Source organism: Aulonocara sp. 'chitande type north' Nkhata Bay, linkage group LG19, assembly GCF_057382095.1.
Source record: "Aulonocara sp. 'chitande type north' Nkhata Bay isolate Kocher_YH1m ecotype deep benthic linkage group LG19, A_spYH_male_GT1.1, whole genome shotgun sequence".
Classification (NCBI taxonomy): Eukaryota; Metazoa; Chordata; class Actinopteri; order Cichliformes; family Cichlidae; genus Aulonocara; species Aulonocara sp. 'chitande type north' Nkhata Bay.
In genome coordinates, this window is record NC_141362.1 from 30,623,960 (window position 1) to 30,645,314 (window position 21,355).

Genomic DNA, 21,355 nt, shown 5'->3' on the forward strand with positions numbered 1-21,355 from the left:
TTCAGTATCAAACCTTCACCAGTTTTAAGTCTCTGGCATAGATTAAGAGAAACAAGCACCAGTACTGGGTGTCATGTCTGTTTTGCACCAATTAACAGGAGAAAACTTCAATAAGTGCGTTTTGGTTAAATTAAAATTCACCAAATAAACGTACAATATTGGTTTTCAGATGATCTGAAACAAGAAGTTCCGTGTTTGAGCATTAAAAAAAAAAAGTCTTCTGCGAACAATAAAAACCTGAGCACAAGTGTTAAAATCAGGGGCGATTTTAGCCCATTTTTGGGGGTGCTTCAGCACAAATGAATCAAAGCACCCCCAAAGATTTCTTACTTTTTTGACAATATTTGCTGTTTGTGTGACACACTACTAAAAATATAAAAAGCATACAGTACTTGGTTGGACGTAACACTTTAGCAATAAAATTATAGATTAAAAAAAAGGAGCCACATTCAGGTAAACGTGTAAAATCAAGAATAATGTCGAATCAGTGTTTCAATATTTATATATTTTATTACATGTTCATGTGGTTTGGTTATTTGCCTTTTGGTTGAAAGTACACTGAGAGAGGACTTTTTGTTAGCGATCTTAATAGTATTTTTTTATATTAATTTAATTTTTCATCTAATTGAATACAATCTATTTGTGTATGATTGTCAGTCCGAAGAGGGAGAGAGGAAAGAGGGAACGTGAGGAGAAAGTACAAGGTCAGGAAGAACCAGGTAAGAAAACAGACAGGGAGCAGTGACAGGCACAACAGAAACTGAAAAAAACCTGATTTTACTCATATAACATTATAATTGATCAGGGAGATTAAAATTAATGATATATTTTTATGTGGTTCAGCCACAACTCTGCTAAAACCTCAGCCAGTAATAGGTCGGCCAACCTTTGGACCGTCCAGTTGTCTGTATGACTGCCGCAGTACGTGCATCACATTTGCTCACTATCAGAAAGAGCCAAACAGCCCTGGTGGAGTGAGGAGCTGTAAAGAGAAGCAGATGCTCTGTTTCTAAAAATGTTTTAAGCTTGTTTCAAAGATTCTGTACTGCAGCTTTAAATGTTTTCCAAAAGCACACAGACACTTATCAGTGTTTCTCAAACTTTTTACAGTGTGGACCACCTGATAAAAATGTCAAGCTCTCCTAAGGACCACTATGAAAGCATGAAACTCATAAATCTTACAACACGAAATTAGTATCTGCAGTAAAGATTTTTTTCATGCATTGTATACATTCTACCACAGGCAAAGTTGCCTCCATTTTTATATTCTTTTTTTTTTTATATTTTATAATAATTTATTCTGTTTTGGGAGTGTTTTTTATGTATCTGTATTATATTATACAAACACATTAAAAGTGAATCTCTGTCCAAAAAATGCACTCAGTTTACTTCTTACTCACTATGAGCATCATTCATTATTCTCCCAGTAATTAAGGTTAGGATGTTTTTTCCTTTTTTATTCCAATCCATTCTTCTTTTGCAGCATTTAAATAACCTTTATCAGATTTGATGGTTTTGTTACAGACTTTTCAAAAAAGTGTTTTGCTTTTCTTTCACAAATGTGGGATTAAATTGTTAAAATGTACAAAACAGTGATGTCATGTTTTATGATGAGGACCCAGGCAGAGAGACTTGATGAATTTAAGAATCTTATGATTTAATAAAGAAATTTGCAGACTTGCACAGAGATGGTAAAATTATGATGACTGATAACGGAGATGAAGACAACAGACGACGAGGACAGGGAGGATGCAGGGACCGAAAGAGACAGGGAAGAAGTCTCATTGTGACGAGTAAAGTGTATCTTGGCTGGCTGGGCAGCTCTCTGGGTGCTCAACACCCCCAAAGCTCTGATCCTAGAATTGCCCCTGGTTAAAATACAGTTAAAAGATACAGGTCAAAATTCATTTTAAAAATCCAAACACAAGTCTTCAATGTATTTATTAATGTTCAAACCTGCACTGTAATATACTCTGCAAGACTAGAGGACATAGCAACAACTGCTATAGTACAATCAGGATCATCTGAAGTAATTGCTTGAGCAGTAGAGTTTATCTTAACCTCTTAAGACCTGAACTCTTTAATGGCATGCATTTTTGATTTCTCTTTGCTATTTTGGCTGATTGGGACCTGATGAATGTAAAAACAAAGAATTACGTGATTTTTTTATTTATTTTTTCCTGAGAAAAATGAGATCCACATATCAGGACATCCCCTTTAAATTTCGATAAAACAGTGGCAGTATAATGTCCTCGTAAGTGGATATCAGGCCCTTGTAGAGCAAAATGTAGTATTTTGTTCTAGACAACCCAAAATGTGATGTCCACATATGTGGACACCAGGTCCTAGGAGGTTGATGGCGTTTCACATATCCAGTGTAAGTTATGCCCGTTGCATCTTCCATCAAAACGAGTCTTCCAGGGATTAAAGATGGAGGAAACTGCAACCCCGCAATCCTCTCCGTGGGTTCCCTGGTCATTGGGTTCGCCATCCATCCAGTACCTGAGAAAAATTCTAATTCATTTAAAAATATGTTTAATGAATTATCAAACAAGAAAAATATTGTTTCAGCTCTCACCGTTGCTCGACCTCTGTGACATTATTAATCCAAACCCATCTGTTCTCAGTCTCTATGTCAGTGATACCGATCCAGAATCCGCTTTGCCACCACTGATCACTGGTTTTCATATTTTGGATGTTGCTACTGATAAATTTCTGTGTAACCAAAAAGAAAAAAAAATCAGTATATTTGAATATTTATTTAGCTTCAATTTTGTCTAAGCTCAGTCTTTCCTTTTATGATGCTGGATTTTATAAGTAATGAATTATAATGCATTTGTTGGCACTCTGCCTTCTGTAGAGCAGCAAAACCCATTTTGTTCTACATCTGTGTTCTTCTCCTGATGTATCGTAGGGTGAATCTACCTCAGTTTGTGCCTAAATTTCTAAACCTTCCCAGTCAGCATTACTTTGTGTTCATTGCTAATACAGTACTGCTAACATGATTAGCCTGTTTGATTGCTGTTAGTAACAGAATGAACTATTGGTTTTCCTATCATGCTTGCTGGCTGTTTGTAGTGTGATGATCTTGTAACAACGATGATGCAAATAAATAATAAAAACATCATATACTTAAAATAAGGTGTGACTGTTTGGAATAATAAAGTTCTTAAGTCTTCATTTTAGCAAAGTTCAAATCCATGTTAATGACTTTCTGTCAAGCTGTTAACTTGTGTTGTTTAGTTACTTTTTGTCAATTTTCCTCTCTTGCTTATTTTCAACCCACCTGCTCTTCCTGGTTATCGATCACAACCAGGTCAGAGCCATGACTAACACAGTCCTCTCTGCTCTCATGCCAGTTCTTTTTGACAGTAGAGGACTCGGTGTAGGAGAAGAAATAGCAGGACGAGTTGAAAAGAGCCCAACCAGGGAGGCATCCGCCACAAGATCCCTCTGAGAGAAACAAAGGATATCTCATCTTCTCAAGTTAACACAAGAAAACATAAATAAGGATAAAAGTTTCTCACCTAAAGCTGATACATTGGACTTCAGGTTTGCCTTCTCCACTTGCAGTGCTTGCATCTGTTTCTGATAACCATCATTGACGGTCTTCAGCTGCTCAATTTTCACCTTTACTTCTTTGTGGTTGTTGATCGCACTCTCTAACGCCTTCTTGGCCTCCTCTTCAGCTTCGATCACATCGCTGTGGTTGCTTCGGAGATAGTCGAGCTCACTGAAGAGCTGTGTTACAGCTGGGTTGGAAATGTGCAAGGAGCCCTCTTTGACTTTGGCACCTGAAAATGTTTGTGTCAAAATATCAATAGTTGAATCACATTTCAAAGTACTGGAAAATAATCTTGACACAGTTTTGTTTAGAAGGAACTAAAATAGTTTTTTAATCAACAAACTAGAACATTTTCTATTTAAAAGATGTGTTACTGCTTGTGTTAACATGATTACTCTAAAATCTTATAGTGAAAGTGTGTTATCAGCAGTTTATCAGTAAGTTTCCAAATTAAAAAAAGTGGGAAACGAAACTTAATGTGAATTTTCACACTCACAGTTAACTCCAATAACAACAGCCGTTATCAACAGCACAGCGTTCAGCAATCCAAGGAACGGTATAATCGGTGGGTACTTTGTTGATCCACCTTTAGTAAATAAACATAAAAATATTGTAATGTTTCAATGTTTGGCAGAAAACACAATTGACTTACATTTTCCTTCTTAGCTTCTTCTGCTTTGTAGGCATGCTTGAACAAGTGAACTGTATTTCCTCACAGCTGCAATGAGTTTGCGGTCAAGCCACAAACCAGCTACATTAGAAAACACATCTTATTTACTGTAGCTATATTTAGGTTTATCTGACCTCATACAAATACAACTTCATATGCAAGCATCCTACAAAAGCACACAGGTTTAGCAAATATTTAAGAATGATTTCAACTAATGTTCTTCCACTAAAATAGGCAACACTGACTTCAGGAAACTACCTGGAAAAAAAAGATGAAATGGAAAGAAAAGAGGAGAAAAAGTGATGGCTAAACGAGTCACTGTGGAAGAAACTCGTACCTTGCCTAAATATACCATTGGACGGTGTGTCATTGTTCTCGTTTGGCCTTCTCTGTGGATTATCCATGACTGCAGTGTTGGTTGTAATGCCTACTGATCTGTCTGACTTCTCTTTTATAGCCTCAAAAAACTGACTTTGAATACGTAATGCTTGCTGTGGGTGTATCAGTTCTGCCTTGAATTCTGGGCCATTGACATCTGTTCGTGTTTCTGTGAAAACCAGTAATTTGATTTAGGATGGAGGTCGGCAGCCACATGTGGCTCTTTCGTCCTCAGCTGTGGCTCCCTCAAGTTTTGGGCGGAAAAAATAAAAGTAAGAAAAATTTGCATGTTACAGGGATAGCCTGCTTTAAGAAAACAGTCTGATGGTCCGTGCCACAGGTTGAATGTTGTGGGGAAAACAGAGACGGCCTCTCTGTGCACAAGTGAGTGCGAGTTACATCTGCAGCACGAAGTTTAAAGAGTGAGAAAAGTATGTTTATAGTTGGAGCTACTGCAGCCAAAAGAGTCTAACCGGCCCAGTTGTGAGTGGTTGTTGATCGCGCTCTCTAACGCCTTCTTGGCCTCCTCTTCAGCTTCGATCACATCACTGTGGTTGCTTCGGAGATAGTCGAGCTCATTGAAGAGCTGTGTTACAGCTGGGTTGGAAATGTGCAAGGAGCCCTCTTTGACTTTGGCACCTAAACAGGGAAACATTGCATTTTATATTAGATTAGATTATGTAAGGCATGTAAAGATCAACTAAATGTTGGATATTATAGCAAAACTGTTTAAAAATGATTGTCATGTTGAAATGGATGGGGTCAAATTACATTTCTAAGTATTTTGCAATCAAGAAAAAAAAAGGTATCAGTTCTCCTTATGGGATTACTCAGGGTCGACGTGCATTGTGAAATTCTACACAATAGAGAAAATAAAATTGTAAGGTCACACAAACTCTAATACTCACAGTTAATCCCAAGAACAACAGCGACTATCAGCAGAACTGCATTCAAGAGTCCCAGACACAGAATAACCCACTGGTTAAATCCATCTCCACCTATAATACAGGGTCACACATACATTTTAAAAAGACAAAATGTGTCTGAATTCAGACAATATTGCTTTTTGGGAGGAAAGGTTTTAGATAAATAAAACAATCTGAATTCATTTTTAATCAGGTTGTTGTTGACAGCAGCCGACAGCTCAAGGGTGCAGCAAATAAATGAAAAACCAGAAATTCGGATGACGTAACTCAGAAGGTATTTTAGCTCATTTTGAGTTGCACACTTTTAAATATATAAAATGTCATATTTGATGATCATGATGATGAACCTGAACTACTTTCCTTGTTTCTTATTAGTAAGGATTCTTCAATCATGAAAATCTAAACACTGATAAATTCAACAGAAAGTATAATAGAAGGCAACATATAATTTTAAGACCATACCGTTTCTAAATATTTTATAGTTGTTGAAGGAAACTGATCCTGTCTTCCTCTGTGTCTCCATTGCACTGCTGCAGGTTTTGTGCACTGCTCTGCTTTCTTCTGCCTTAAATACACGTGTGGGCATGTCCCATAGTCTCATTTCCTCGGTGTCCTATGAAGCTTTTATTAGTTTATTTTTTCATAGCCTAGAAAGAAAATCCAAATGTGATACAAGATCAACCAAACCAGTTCTGTTTGTACGATGACATAGTTTGCACTGTAAAAAAAAAATTGAAACTCTAACCCTTGAAGCTCAGTTTTTGTTTTTTGGGTTTTTTTTGCACAGAGCAACTATTAATAAAAAATTAAATGTGTATGTGTGTGTGATCTATTTATTATTATTTGATGTTTTTAGTTAAAAACTGTTGTCAGCTTACCTGGAAACCCTTTAATTAGAAAGAATGTGCAAATACTTACCAGTTGGTCCAATAGTGGTGCTTGCAGATTTGCCATGCTGTCAGATACAGTTTCAATAGCAACCTGTGTTCAAGAAAAAAGGTTTGCTGCTGCAAAAGCACAGAAACCATAGCAGAAGCAGAAAAAAACACTGTAGAAGCTCATGAGGAGCTTCTACAGTGACACATTCAGTTAGAACACACATTACCTTGTACCTTTTTTCTCCCTCACAACACGGATGAATCCTCCTCTTCTTTTAAGCATGTCTTAGTGTAATCCTTGGTGTTTCCATTTCTGTCACTTCTGCAGCTCTTTCATAATGTCTCCCAAAATCACTTATGGTGTGGTGTTTAAGTTGCAATGCATTTCACCTCTCAGGCCCATCATATAAATCATTCTTTTGGCATTTAACAATTACTTAAAGAGGTCATGTTTCACTTGTAAAGTATGGATATGGGTACGTTTGCACATGACGAGTTTATCTCTTACAAGTTGGGAGGAGACTAAAGAAGTCACACAAACTTTTGAGGTGGAGGCACAGCGACCGTTTACAAATAGGATTACAAATGTAAGCAGTGTTTTCTACAGCCTTCATTCTCCAGCTTCGGACTTACTTACCTCGTTTGAGGTGAGTCGTACAAACCCGGTTTTCTGCGCTGTCATCTATCGTCCCCCGAAATACAATAAGAACTTCATAAGTGATTTCTCTGATATTTTTTTAGCTGGGATTATACCCAACTATGATAGTGTTCTTATTGTTGGAGATTTCAATATACATGTATGTTGTCCTGATAAGCCACTGGTAAAGGACTTTTTAAGCCTTATTGACTCTTTTAGCCTGGTACAGTCCGTACGTGGCCCTACACATGAGCACGGACACACACTGGACCTTGTTCTGTCATATGGTCTGCCTGTCACTAACTTGGAGATTTGTGACTGTGCACTCTCAGATCATATGCCTGTGTTATTCAATGTTGGTTTTACACATACTGTAGTTAAATCTGGTGCTGCTACTCGGAGCTGTGGGGTTATTAACCCCGCCACTGCCGCGCAGTTTTCTGCTGCTTTTAATCAGCTCGGTGGCCCTTCTGACTTGGTCTCCTCTGACACAGAAGAGCTTAATTCCTGGTTTTATTCTTGCTGTCAAACCGTCTTGGACTCTGTGGCTCCTTTAAAAACCAGGCAGCCCAAGGCCAAACCTGAGCCTTGGTTTAATGAGAGCAGTCGTGCTGTTAAGAGGGAATGTCGTCGAGCAGAACGGAGGTGGAAAAAGGATAAACTGCATGTATCATTTCAAATTCTCAAAGACTGCTGGCATCGCTACCAGAACACTGTTAAAGAGGCAAAAAGGGAATATTTTGCAAATATTATTTCTTCCAACTGTCATAACCCACGTGTGTTATTTAGGACCATTGACACTGTTCTTAATACTCCATTGAATGTCTGTTTGGAAGTTTCTCCTGAGATTTGAACTGATTTTCTGAACTTTTTTATTTAAGGTCATCACCAGCAGGGCTCTTATCACAGCTCCTGACTCTGACCCCTCAGTCTCTGTCCCTTACGCTGTTGTTTTCACTGAGTTTGAGCTTGTGACGCTCTCCACTTTAGAGGATGTGGTTCGCCATATTAAGCCCACAGGTTCCACTCGGGATCCTGTCCCTCCACAATTCTTTAAAGAAATTTTTCCTAGTATAGGACAGTATGTCCTTGACATTATTAAAAGCAGTCTGTCTTCTGGTATGGTTCCTGCAAATTTCAAACATGCAGTAGTGCAGCCACTGCTTAAGAAACCTGGCCTTGATCACACAGTTTTAGCGAACTATAGGCCTATTTCCAAGCTGCCTTTAGTCTCCAAGGTTTTAGAGAAAATTGTTTTTAGTCAACTGAAAGATTTTCTAGATGAAAATGGAATCTTTGAGGTTTTTCAGTCAGGTTTTAAAACCCTTCATAGCACAGAATCTGCATTATTAAGGGTTTTTAATAACATCCTTCTGGCATGTGATTCTGGTAACCATGTTGTTCTGGTCTTGCTTGACCTAACTGCTGCCACTGACACAGTAGACCACAATATTTTAATTTCTCAATTAAATGATGTAGTGGGTATTGGTGGCACTGGACTTAATTGGTTTAGGTCTTATCTGTCAGATTGGTGCAGGGATAGCTCAGTAGGTAGAGTGGTTGCCCCATGATCGGAAGGTCGGGGGTTCGACTCCACTGAACAGCTACCCTGAGGCACCCGAGCAAGGTACCGTCCCTACACACTGCTCCCCGGGCTCCCCCTGCATTGGTGGCTGCCCACTGCTTCACTGGGTGAATGGGTTAAATGCAGAGGAGTAATTTCCCTACGGGGACTAACACATACACATTATTATTATTATTATTGTGGCTCAAGAGTTGGAAGTTCGTCATGTAATTGGACGGTTGCCAGTTCGAGCCCCGGCTCGGGGCACTTCACCCAATGCCTACTGGTGGTGGTCAGAGGGCCCGGTGGCGCCAGTGTTCGGCGTATCTCCATAAAACCTCTCTTGACATGTCTAGATGACATTAAAGCTTGGTTGGCTCTAAACTTTGTAAATTTTAACAAAAAGAAAACAGAAGTGTTGGTGTTTGGACCCAGTGGTCCCTGTGAGTCCTCCTCTGTTGTTTTAGGATCCCTGGAAGTCTATTTTAAACCTGTTGTTACTGACCTTGGTTTTAAGTTGGACAGTGATTTTAAATTGGACAACCAAATCAGAGCAGTGAAATCCAGTTTTTATCATTTCAGGCGACTGGCAAGAGTAAAATCTTGTCTTTCGAGGCAGCACCTTGACACAGTGATCCATGCTTTTATTTCTTCCCGCCTGGACTGTAACTCACTTTATGTGGGGGTCAGTCAGTCATTGCTCTCACGTCTGCAGTTGGTTCAAAATGCGGCTGCACGACTCCTAACAGGAACTCGAAAAAGAGAGCATATAACCCCTGTGCTAGCCTCTCTGCACTGGCTGCCTGTGTCTTTTAGAGTTCGTTTTAAAATTCTCATGTTTGTTTTTAAATGCCTTCACAGTCTTGCCCCGCCTTACCTCTCTGAGCTTCTTCATCCCCACATACCCTGTCGGTCTCTCAGGTCAGCTGACCAGCTGCTCCTGGAGGTACCGAGATCCAGGAGGAAGCTCAGAGGGGGCGGGGCCTTCTCTATCGTGGCTCCTAAATTATGGAATAATTTGCCCATGCACGTTAGAGAGGCCCTTTCACTGTCCACTTTTAAATCGCGTCTTAAAACCCACTTTTATTCCTTGGCTTTTAACCTCAGTGAGACTCAGTTTCTCTTTTAATTGAAGTACTTATTTAATTAATGATTTCACTCTTCATTTATTTGGTTTTTATTTATATTTCATGTAATTTTATTTTACAGTTCCAATGTACAGCACTTTGTGTCAGCTGTGGTTGTTTTAAAGTGCTTTATAAATAAAGTTGATGATGATGATGAAACATGGTTTACTAGGGTTTGTAATTAATTGACTTTGCAGAGAGTTGAAGGCCAGCATCCCAATGCAAAACACATAGAAGGATGCATCTTCTATAGTTATTACATGTTATTACAGGCAGCCAAGTTTCCTTTCGCAGTAAGTGATGGGACACAGTTACACTGTCAGCCAGTATACTCCTGTCATGATTATTTCTGTGGCTAATGATAATAGGAGTATTAGGAGCAGTAAAGAGTCGTCATATTACCAGTTATAGCTGCAACCACAGCCAGACAACAACTGTGCTCATGACATAAAGGGTGGACACGCTGAGAGAGAGCGATAGAGACAGTGAGAGGTACAGAAAACAAAGTGAAGACAAAGTGAAACCACCTTATGCATGTTATGATTTAAAGAATATGTGATAGTTTACATATCTAAGACTGTATGCCTTATTAGACATTTTAGCTCATGGATTCTGGTGCTTTTTCACAAATCCATTTCCTTCTGACTCCACATCTAACATCATTCCAAGCTTTGAAGAAGTTTACTCTGGGATACACGGCTGCACAGTCTTCATCATTGAGATTGTTCGGCTCTCCATCGTTCCAGTACCTGAAGTAAAAGACACTTTACTTTACAGAGCTAACATTTTCTTTCAATCCATCCACTTTTTCATCTTCCCTCTCAGCCACATATATTATTGAGGAGAAGTTCATTTTTTGTAAGTGGCAGTTTCACTGTGTGTAGCATACTGAACTCTTACCCTTGAACAAGAAATCTTCCATCCAACCATTTCCAAGTCCCTTCCTCCTTGGAATCACTCAGTCCGATCCAGAAGTCTGTCGAGAGCTGGGAGGCATCTTGATGATTTATTAGGAAATTTACTGTCGAGTTCTAACAAAAAAAAAAAGATTAAAATTAATTTTAAAAAATCAATATGAATGGTCTCCACAGAAATACTAACAAACCTCTTTGTCTTGGCTGTCTATGATTATAAGATCTCCTCCCTGCAGCTGACAGAAATCTCTGGATTCCTTCCATGTTTTCATTTCATTTGATTTCAAGGAGAAGTAGTAACATACAGAGTTCATTAAAATCCATCCCACAGGACAGCGTTTGCAGCCATCGCCTGTTTCCAAAAGATAATGCCACTATTATAGAAAATTATGAAACAAATCATTTTTATTATATACAGAAATAATAAAACAGGTTTTACTATGCATTGACAAGCGTGATCTTGAAGTTTCAATTTCCTTTGTGATTTTTTCCATCTGACTTTTATAGTCATTGCTTCGTTTTGTCTGGTGTTCAAGCTCCCAGTTGGTTTGTGTCTGACGGCTCATCTCACTGTCCAGCTGCTTGCTGGCATCCTTCATGGTTTCCACTGCAGTCTTGTAAGTGTCCTGGAGGTTGATGAGCTCTTTGCTGATGCGTTCGGTATCATCGAGGGTGAGGTGAGAATCTGTGAGTTTGTTATCTGCAAGATAACAAGACAGTGTTACTACAAAATAGGGTTAGTTCTTTTTACCGTTTTTCTTATTCGTAAATAACATTATTTACTGACACTGACAAACAACAATCATATTTTAGTACATAGTACAAATAATTTTAGCCATTTTTTATTTATTAACATTTTTTTGTTTTTGTTCTGGATTGTTAACAAAATTCAGTATCTGTTTGATAATAAGAATGATTCTGTGCATTGCACGTCCTCAGACTGACTTACAATGGACTCCCAGGCCAATATCAACTATCAGCAAAACAGCAGCGAGTAGGGCCAGGCTCACTGCAGCCAGTCTGTGACATCTCCCAGGACTCATAGTGAACATGGACACTATACAGAGAAGAAGAATTTTCAGCTTAATGACAATGACAAATCTTTCGTGACCAACACTTGCTTGAAGTACATGTTATAAAGGCAACTTAATGTATCTTTTTACTACTTGCTGAACTTAAATCATGTGTAGTGACAGGCCCAAAAGAAGCAGTCCAAAACAGTGAGTCTTTAATATTAATACAAAGCCCAATTTAAAAAAAGTGTTAAAAGTGCAGAAATGATAAATAAGAACACGAGAGCCAAGCAGCGCTGCACACAGGAAACAGACATGTTTCCAAATATGAAATATACTGCAACAACAAAGAAACGGAGAATCAGAACAAAACAGAACTCAATGAGGATGGGAAACAGGTGAGGCATGAGATGCAGGTGAAACTAATTAACAGTCTAGGAATGAAGGGAGGGAAGCAAAACGAACCTAAAATACAAAACAAGAAAGAATGACCAGAACAAGGAAACAAGGGCACATAAACACAGGACGAGACAAGGGGGAAGTAAGAGAGAAAGTAATAAAGGAACAAAACACAAATACTCCAAAATAGGAAAGTGAATTTAAATAAAGATCAAACATCAGACTAGAATAAACCACTCAAACTCTACAAATACTATACTATCAAGAACTGCTTGGTGCCTGAAAGTTTTGAATACTTAATTGTGAGAATTAAGTATTCAACTTATTTCAACTTATTTTAGCAGTGGTATGTTCAAACTTGGTCAAAATAACCAACAGACACCCGAATCAGACTACGGAAGCCCATTAAACACAAATTTAATTTATTATACCTTGGTGCCTGTTAGACTGATGATGATGAGGATGCTCTTCATCGTAGAAGTCTTCTTCACAAATGAATTCCTTAAATCCACCATTAAAATTACCACCCGTGGGTTCTCTCCTCTCCTCCATTCTCACTGTTCAGTCAACATCGGTCATATGTGCATTTGAATAACAACTGGCCTGAGATAACGCAACCTGAACTTGCTGATTTCATCAAAAATTATTGAACACAATCAATTCCAGTAAAATGTGGAATGTGTGGGGGGAAAAAAGGAGAAGTGAAATAGTTGTTATTCATTTTGCTGCAGCATTCACTTTTCAAACACAGAGGATTTGAATGTGCTGACTCTTATAGCCGAATTAACCGTCTTAGATGCTGGACAGTAATAATGTTTTCTGCACTGTCCATGAGTAACCCCCCACCCGCAACATACACACACACATTAATTTTTTAACAAGAATGCCAGGTTCTGAAATTATTTAAACACAACCTGAGACAAAGGACAACACAACATACACAGAGGTTCCCAAAGTGTGGGGCCCACCCCGTGTGTGTGTGTGTGTGTGTGTGTGTGTGTGTGTGTGTGTGTGTGTGTGTGTGTGTGTGTGTGTGTGTGTGTGTGTGTGTAGGGGAGGCTGAGGCAACTCTTGGTTATCCCTGTGTTTGGAGCAGGCGCTGGGCTCTCCAAATCACAGAACAAACACTTCCTTTAATGACTAACTACTCCGGAGATGTTAGTTCTAAAGTTACAGTGGGATCCAAATAATATCAGGCTGATCCTGCCACAATTTTTTCCCTCTGTTCAAATCACGGACAAATAGTATCCCACAGTTGTTTGTGTTTTTGAACCCATTTTGCACAAAAAAAAAAACAAAAACAAAAAAAAAACTGAGTTTTTAAAAATCTCAATTGAAACAAAAAGGAGCACAAGAGTCCAAACACACAAGAAAACAGTCCAAGAACACAGGAAAACAGATCAAAAACAAAACCAAATCAGAACCCAACAAGAGTCCATGAAAAGTTCAGGGGGCCGACCGTGCACATGGCAATGGCGGCGACGGGCAAACAGTTCTGGAGGTCGACCGTGCACACGGCAACAGCGGCGGAGGCAAAACCAATCAGGCGGCCGACCACTTGGAAGGTAGTGGCAGCCACTGAGCAGGTCCGGAGGTCGGCCGCGATGCCAGCGGCGGCGCCGAAATCTTTCCGGAGGCCGTCCCCGAAGGCCATGATGCCAACTTAGAGGCCCGGAAAACAGCCAGCAGAGGCGAGGCGGAACGGGTCGAGCTGGCTCTGGCGGTGGTGTAGCAACCGCAGGACCAGACAAGGCCGGACCAGGCGAGGCCGGACCAGGCGTGGATGAAGACACGGAGGCCGGACCAGGCGTGGATGAAGGGACGGCTGCGGAACCTGACGGCAGCGGGACGGCTGCGGAACCTGACGGCATCATCACCTGCAGCATCATCACTTGCAGCCAAGTGGTCGGCTGCAGGTGATGATGCTGCAGGCGGTGATGTGAAAGTCGCGGGGGATGATTCAGCAGGTGACGGCTGAACCGATTTCCCCGGACCATCAGCAGATGTGAGGATGTGCTGGCTGGGTCCTCCGGGACCCTCAGTTAACGAGGAGTGATGCTGGACGGGCCCCTCGGACCCTCCAGCAGACGAGGCATGAGGCTGGACAGGCGACTCGGACCCTCCAGCAGACGTGGCATGAGGCTGGGCGGGCCCCTCGATCAGCTGACCGGGCTGAAGGTGGCTGCTGGGCAGCTGACCGAGCTGAAGGTGGCTGCTGGGCAGCTGACCGAGCTGAAGGTGGCTGCTGATCAGCTGACTGAGCTGAAGGTGGTTGCTGATCAGCTGACTGAGCTGAAGGTGGTTGTTGGGTAGCTGACCGAGCTGAAGGTGGTTGCTGATCAGCTGACTGAGCTGAAGGTGGCTGCTGATCAGCTGACTGAGCTGAAGGTGGTTGTTGGGTAGCTGACTGAGCTGAAGGTGGTTGCTGGGCAGCTAACTGAACTGAAGGCCGGGAAACACACTGTTCACTTTTAAACATGGGCACAGGAGTAGGCACAACAACTTCTGAATTAACTACTCCTGAGTTACCTGGCTGGGGCTTATGAATATCTGGGATGACACACATGTTGTTTGCGCTCACAGATGTGTTGAGTTGAGGACGAACAGCGGTCTCTACATGCTTGACAGGTTTTGAAGCATGACAATCATCCAGAACATTCCTAGCCGGCTGTTCAGACAAAATCCCAGACTCCTGCTGGGACTGAATGCTGGCGGCGCATCCGCCACTTGCCAGTTGAAATGGGATCAGGGCTGGCAAAAGGTGACATGGAGAAACACTGCTGCGGAGTGGAAATGAAAACTGCACCAGTCCGTACTACAGGAGAAAAGGGAAGTGTGGTTGGGTGGTGATGGCTAGGGTTGCATTTCTTCTTTAAGGATGGATCAAACGATTTGGCGACAAATCTTGGCAAAAACTGCCGCTGACGTCGAGAACACCACGTGGTGAGGGCCTCCAGGAGGGTAGCTGAATCGTCCATTCCTGGACCGCTCATGCCAAACAGTTCGAAGGCTAGCCTCGCTCTTAGAGCTGTTATTATTTGCTTAAGTCCATTTATGTTCAGAAAACTGACGGTGGAGGCAGTGGACGACAAAAAATTATCAAAAAACACTACCTCCAGCTGCCTCTTGTAGGGGCTCACAGCGTGGATTATCCTCCAACAGTAATCCCATAGGTGCGCGAGATTCTCTCCCTCAGAGGTGAAAAGTGAGTCCGCTGGATCCATACTGGTCGCGTCGTTCTGTCAGGGCTCTGTGTGCGGACAGGCAGAAATGTGGATCCAAATGCAGGACTCCGAGACGAAATGTAACTAAAACCACAGCTTTTATTGCTGGCATGAAACAAAAACAGAAACCAAGCAGGAACACACAGGCAGGGTCTGAGGGTACAACGCGACACCGAGCATGGGAAAACACAGGGCTTAAATACACAGGGTAGTAATGAGGGAATGGGCAACAGAAGGGAGACACAGCTGGGGGAGATCAGGGCTAACGAGACGGGGGAGCTAAGCTGCACACACTAACATAAGACAAAGACTTTCACAATAAGACAGGAAACAAGAATTACTAAACCAGATGCAGACATGACACTGAGAGACAGACTAGACACTGAACAGAAACTGCAACACACATGAGAACCCAAAACCTAAGAACTGATCCCTCACCAAGAATAACAGAAACAGATCTATAATGATAATAAACAAAGCACCAGAACATCAGAAAACAATCCATAATGCAAAAATAAACCAAAACATAATAAACTCAAAATACCGGGTCCAACGGACCCAGAACCGTGACAGAAACAGCTGCGTTCTCAAAAATACCCGTGTAGGTGTAGCGTAAAGGGGGGGTTCAAGGTTCTTTATTTGTCACATGCATAGTTATACAAGTATAACACACAGTGAAATGTAACCTGACACGCTCCTCGACATGTGCAAAAATTGGGGGGGGGGCGTAAGAGGAAGAACACACATATATATATATATATATATATATATATATATATATATATATATATATATATATATATATATATATATATATATATATATAATGCTCAGTGAATACCTCAGGCAGCAGAAACCCAAGAAAGAGGAGGGAGACGAGGAACCATCATGGAAGGACAGGCCCCTGCACGGTATGTACCACCGGCAGATAGAGGAGGTGGCTGATATCCAGAAATCCTACCAGTGGCTGGACAAAGCTGGACTGAAAGACAGCACAGAGGCACTAATCATGGCAGCACAAGAACAAGCTCTGAGCACAAGATCCATAGAGGCTGGGGTCTATCACACCAGGCAAGACCCCAGGTGCAGGCTGTGTAAAGATGCCCCAGAGACAATCCAGCACATAACAGCAGGGTGCAAGATGCTAGCAGGCAGGGCATACATGGAACGCCATAACCAAGTGGCCGGCATAGTGTACAGGAACATCTGTGCCGAGTATAACCTGGAAGTCCCGAGGTCAAAATGGGAGATGCCCCCAAGGGTGGTGGAGAATGACCGAGCTAAGATCCTGTGGGACTTCCAGATACAGACGGACAAAATGGTGGTGGCTAACCAACCGGACATAGTAGTGGTAGACAAACAGAAGAAGATGGCCGTAGTGATCGATGTAGCGGTTCCGAATGACAGCAATATCAGGAAGAAGGAACACGAGAAGCTGGAGAAATACCAAGGGCTCAGAGAAGAGCTCGAGAGGATGTGGAGGGTGAAGGTAACGGTGGTCCCCGTGGTAATCGGAGCACTAGGTGCGGTGACTCCCAAGCTAGGCGAGTGGCTCCAGCAGATCCCGGGAATAACATCGGAGATCTCTGTCCAGAAGAGCGCAGTCCTGGGAACAGCTAAGATACTGCGCAGGACCCTCAAGCTCCCAGGCCTGTCAAGGTCAACAGCATTTCAAGTAGGTAACACCTTGATTATTTTCTTTATTTAGTCATTATGTTGTAGATCTGCTCCTGTGTTTGAGATCATTGTTATATCACAGGGGTGGCCAACTCCAGGCCTCGAGAGCCGGTCTCATGCAGGTTTTAGATAACATCCTGAGTCAACACACCTGAATCAAATGATTAGTTCCAGGCCTCTGGAGAACTTGAAATGTTGAGGAGGTAATTTAGCCATTTAAATCAGCTGTGATGGATCAAGCACACATCTAAAACCTGCAGGACACCGGCTCTTGAGGCCTGGATTTGGCCACTCCTGTTCTATCACGACTCAGTCTGGCACAAGCTTTAGCTGTCAGACCTCTCTTTTGACCCCAGAACGATTTGGTACACAGAGGAGTTTACAGTCAACTCGACAGTGATTGCAAGGTGTCCAGGTTCTGTCACTGTAAAAGAAGCCCAAATCATCACCTCTCCACCACTGTGCTTTACAGTTGGTATGAGGTGTTTGTGTTGGGTTGGTTTGCTGTATTTGGTTGTTACTAAACGTGGCGAGTACATTTTGGACAAACATCTACATTATCCTTTAGATAGATATGTGAAACCTATGCTGTGCTGCCTTTTTTACAATTGCACTGTCACTTTTGATGTGTAGTCTTTTTTCTGTTTTTTGTTTTGTTTTGTTTTTCACTGAATGTTGGAGACTTTGTCACTTCTTAGCATGTGATCTAAGAAATGAATTCCCCCCCCCCCCCTCAATGCAATCAATGTTTGTAGGATTTTGGAACTTAAAGATGGAGATTCATTAATGTTTCTTGATTTTTCTATGAGTGCTTCCCATATGGAAAAGATATATATAAATCTTACAAAGTTTGTATCCGTCTTGTGTGAAACTTGTATGAAAAGCATACAAGAGTGAAAACAGATATAAAATCCCTTGAAAAATTATATAAATGAAACTTATGTTTTGGATACTTCCTAAAACAATATATGAAAGTAATGAGAAAGTGGCCACTTTCATGAGTAAATCATATAAGCCTTATATGATTCACTATATGAAGTAGGCCACATCTTATGCAAGTCTTTTATAAGTTTTTTCTTTTCCATATGGGTTTCTTTGTGTGTAAACCTAGTTAACTTTGTTCTGACATCACTCTGATCTCTCCACACAATATTTTGATCTCTCTACACTGCCAAACACAATGAAACTGGGGCTCCTGTGACTCCAGTACACTGATGCTAATGTGGTACTAATGATCATAATGATTTAACTTGGTAGATGTACGAACTCCAGCACAGCAAATCTTTCTATTGGATGTAAGCGGATTATAAAACTCATGTGTCCATGTAAGATATAGAAATTTCCAAAACATTTTAATATTGTTTACTGAACTGTAATACACTTTTCATTGACTTTAATACAGTTTGAATGATACAAGTTTAAAAATGCCCCAAACATAAAACATATGAATCATTCCAGGTTTCTGGAGTGAATCAAGACTATCTTGATGGTACTTCACATATCCAGTCTAACTTATGCCCATTGCAGTTTCCATCATAGCGGGTCTTCCAGGGATTAGAGGAGGAGTAAATGATAATCACACAATTTTCCTCCTCAACATTTGGTTCTCCATCCATCCAGTACCTGAGAAAAGGCGAGACAGATAATTAAGTGGAAATGATCTATAAAAATCTATAATTAATAATCTGTCTTTTCTTACCTTTGTTCCACCTCTGTGACATTATTAAGCCACACCCATGTCCCCACTGTCGCTATGTCAGTAAGACCAACCCAGAATCCGTTCACCCACTGATGAGGATTGTTTTTTAGAAGTTTGATGGTGTTACTCACGAATGCCTATGTGAGCAAAAAAAGAGAAAAATACATTTAAAATTTAGTCAATAAAAATTGTAAATTGCCTACTTACAAAACTGGCCACGATTGCCTGTGGGATGCAAACACAGAAACTCCTAAACAGCCTTAAGGCTACATTTAAAAATCTTTGCTAATCACTTTCAGTGACTATTGTCAAAGGAGCTTGCAAAGAAAAGTGTCTGGACTTCTTTAAGTTGCTTGAAGACGTTTCACCTCTCATCCGAGAAGCTTCTTCAGTTAGCCACTTCACAAGCGCATGGCACAACACAGAAGAGCCACCTCCACAGGACAAGACTCAGCAGTCCATCTGCATCTTAAGGATAAAGGACACTCTTTCGAGGATGCCAATGTTCACATTTTGGACAGAGAGGACAGATGGTTTGAAAGAGGAGTGAAAGAAGCATCTATGTCCACTGTGAGCGACCATCTTTGAACAGAGGCGGGGTTTACGACACCAACTCTCTGCCATCTATAATCCAGTTTTGAGATCCTTCCCAGACGCCTTAACGCCCACTCACATGCTGGGCCATCTGACCTCAGGAAATCGCATGATAAGGTGGGGCCAGGTTTCACAATGAACACACCCGAAACTCTGGCTGATTGGGACCCACACCCAGTTTCCCACCTTGGCTCAGGCGATTAGAGGATCATCAGGGGGTCCTTTTGTCCCTCTGTGGGGGGTCACTCCCACTAGGTTTATATCTGGGACTCTCCACCATTTGACCTTAGAACTGAAGAAGCTTCTCGGATGAGAGGTGAAACGTCTTCAAGCAACTTAAAGAAGTCCAGACGCTTTTCTTTGCAAGCTCCTTTGACTACGATGACCTGGATGACTGAGAACCTTCACAGACATATTCAGTGACTATTGTATGTCTGTGGACGATGTATGTAGATAACTTATCTGTTTTCAAGCTTCTTCTCTCTTATTTTCAACCCACCTGCTCCTGTTGGTTATCAATCACAACAAGGTCAGAGCCACGACTAACACAGTCCACTCTGCTCTCATGCCAGTTCCTTTTGACAGCAGAGGACTCGGTGGAAGAGAAGAAATAGCAGGACGAGTTGAAAAGAATCCATCCAGGAGCACATTTATCACAAGAGTTCTCTGAGAGAAACAAAGGATTTCTTGTCATTTCAGGTACTTTAATGTATTCAGAGTTCACAGATTAAAACAAAACTTCTCACCTAAAACTGATATGTTGGACTTTAGGTTTGTCTTCTCTATTTGCAGGGCTCCCATCTGTTTCTCATAACCATCATTGACGGTCTTCAGCTGCTCAATTTTCACCTTTACTTCTTTGTGGTTGTTGATCGCGCTCTCTAACGCCTTCTTGGCCTCCTCTTCGGCTTTGATCACATCACTGTGGTTGCTTCGGAGATAGTCGAGCTCATTGAAGAGCTGTGTTACAGCTGGGTTGGAAATGTGCAAGGAGCCCTCTTTGACTTTGGCACCTACACAGGTAAGAGAGACAGATATATTAATATAATCAGTTCATCATTATGAAATGATTAGTGTTTTGAAATATGGAAAATGTGCATTTCCCCTTGTGTGGTTGCTGAGAGTTCAACAATTATTGTATTGGCTAACCAATATTGTTACACAACCAAGCACAAGTAAACCGTATCATCACATGAGCTGTTACACTCACACTTAATCGCAAAAACAACAGCGACTATCAGCAGCACAGCATTCAAGAGTCCCAAGCACAGTAAAACCCATCGATTAAATCCATCTCCACCTGCATGGTCAAACATACAAATTTTGAAAACAAAAAAAAGATTTTCAGATAAACACTTTTCATTTAAATCTGGTTGTTGACACTTGAAGATGATTCAGAAATGCAGCAAATAAGTAAAAAGCTAGAAATTAGACTGAAGTAACTCGGAAAAATATATTATAAAACTATCAAATTTAAACTATTAGACGTTTTATTCCCATCCTTTGGGCCATCTATTATTCTCCCTACGGCTTTACTAATGTGTAGGTAGCATAATGAATAATAATTATAATAAATATCACTTTAAAACTACAGTTATTTGGGCATAATACCACAAATTCTTCATTTGTTAAAAATTATACAACTACCAAAAAAATGTGAATACATAAAATCACAGGCTGATCTGCATTTATGAAGGAAAAGAGTGGGAAAACTGTAGAAATGCACAAAATAAAAATCAAATAGGAATTCAGTGCCATACCTTGTCCGGATATGTTGTAGCTTTTGAAGAAAACTGGAGGAAACGTTGGCCTAACTGATCTTGTCCTCTGTGAAGTCTCCATTGCAATGCTGCAGGTTCTGCCCACTGAGCTGCTTTCCCCTCCTTATGTACAGACACAAGGCATGTCTCATGGACTCACATGCCTCATGAAGCCTTTATCATTTTGTCATAGACTAATTAATATGAAAACTCTCCCTAAACATTTTGGATTAATAGATAAAAAATAAATATATAAAGTCCCCATCAAATACACTGTGTGCACAATTATTAACCAAGTTGTATTTTTGAGGATTAATTTTCATTATGGAT

General features: G+C 40.9%; 3 protein-coding genes across 6 annotated transcripts; all 3 read right to left on the reverse strand.

The window, feature by feature from the left end:
* Positions 1-1,738: 1,738 nt before the first annotated feature.
* On the reverse strand, positions 1,739-6,140 carry LOC147307376 (hepatic lectin-like). 3 transcript variants are annotated; one of them, XM_086274660.1, is made up of 6 exons: positions 6,002-6,140; positions 5,522-5,611; positions 3,528-3,794; positions 3,287-3,453; positions 2,579-2,715; positions 1,739-2,502 (listed from the first exon to the last, which is right to left on the reverse strand). In XM_086274660.1, the coding sequence occupies exons 1-6, from the start codon at positions 6,138-6,140 to the stop codon at positions 2,346-2,348; spliced, it is 957 nt and encodes a 318-aa protein (XP_086130786.1). In that variant the 3' UTR covers positions 1,739-2,345. The 3 variants fall into 3 exon arrangements, with proteins under 3 accessions (XP_086130786.1, XP_086130785.1, XP_086130784.1); XM_086274659.1 differs by lacking the exons at positions 5,522-5,611; positions 6,002-6,140 and adding exons at positions 4,062-4,151; positions 4,588-4,742; XM_086274658.1 differs by lacking the exons at positions 5,522-5,611; positions 6,002-6,140 and adding exons at positions 4,062-4,151; positions 4,573-4,741.
* A 3,652-nt stretch (positions 6,141-9,792) lies between these two features.
* Positions 9,793-12,662, reverse strand: LOC147307377 (uncharacterized). The gene is made up of 6 exons (XM_086275482.1): positions 12,503-12,662; positions 11,609-11,716; positions 11,099-11,359; positions 10,851-11,011; positions 10,646-10,776; positions 9,793-10,494 (listed from the first exon to the last, which is right to left on the reverse strand). The coding sequence occupies exons 1-6, from the start codon at positions 12,621-12,623 to the stop codon at positions 10,344-10,346; spliced, it is 933 nt and encodes a 310-aa protein (XP_086131608.1). The 5' UTR covers positions 12,624-12,662; the 3' UTR covers positions 9,793-10,343.
* A 5,645-nt stretch (positions 12,663-18,307) lies between these two features.
* Positions 18,308-21,125, reverse strand: LOC147307378 (C-type lectin domain family 4 member E-like). Of its 2 annotated transcripts, XM_086274832.1 has the most exons (6): positions 21,026-21,125; positions 20,476-20,565; positions 20,012-20,278; positions 19,765-19,931; positions 18,672-18,808; positions 18,308-18,595 (listed from the first exon to the last, which is right to left on the reverse strand). In XM_086274832.1, the coding sequence occupies exons 1-6, from the start codon at positions 21,105-21,107 to the stop codon at positions 18,451-18,453; spliced, it is 888 nt and encodes a 295-aa protein (XP_086130958.1). In that variant the 5' UTR covers positions 21,108-21,125; the 3' UTR covers positions 18,308-18,450. The 2 variants fall into 2 exon arrangements, with proteins under 2 accessions (XP_086130958.1, XP_086130959.1); XM_086274833.1 differs by lacking the exon at positions 20,476-20,565.
* Between the last annotated feature and the right edge of the window lie 230 nt (positions 21,126-21,355).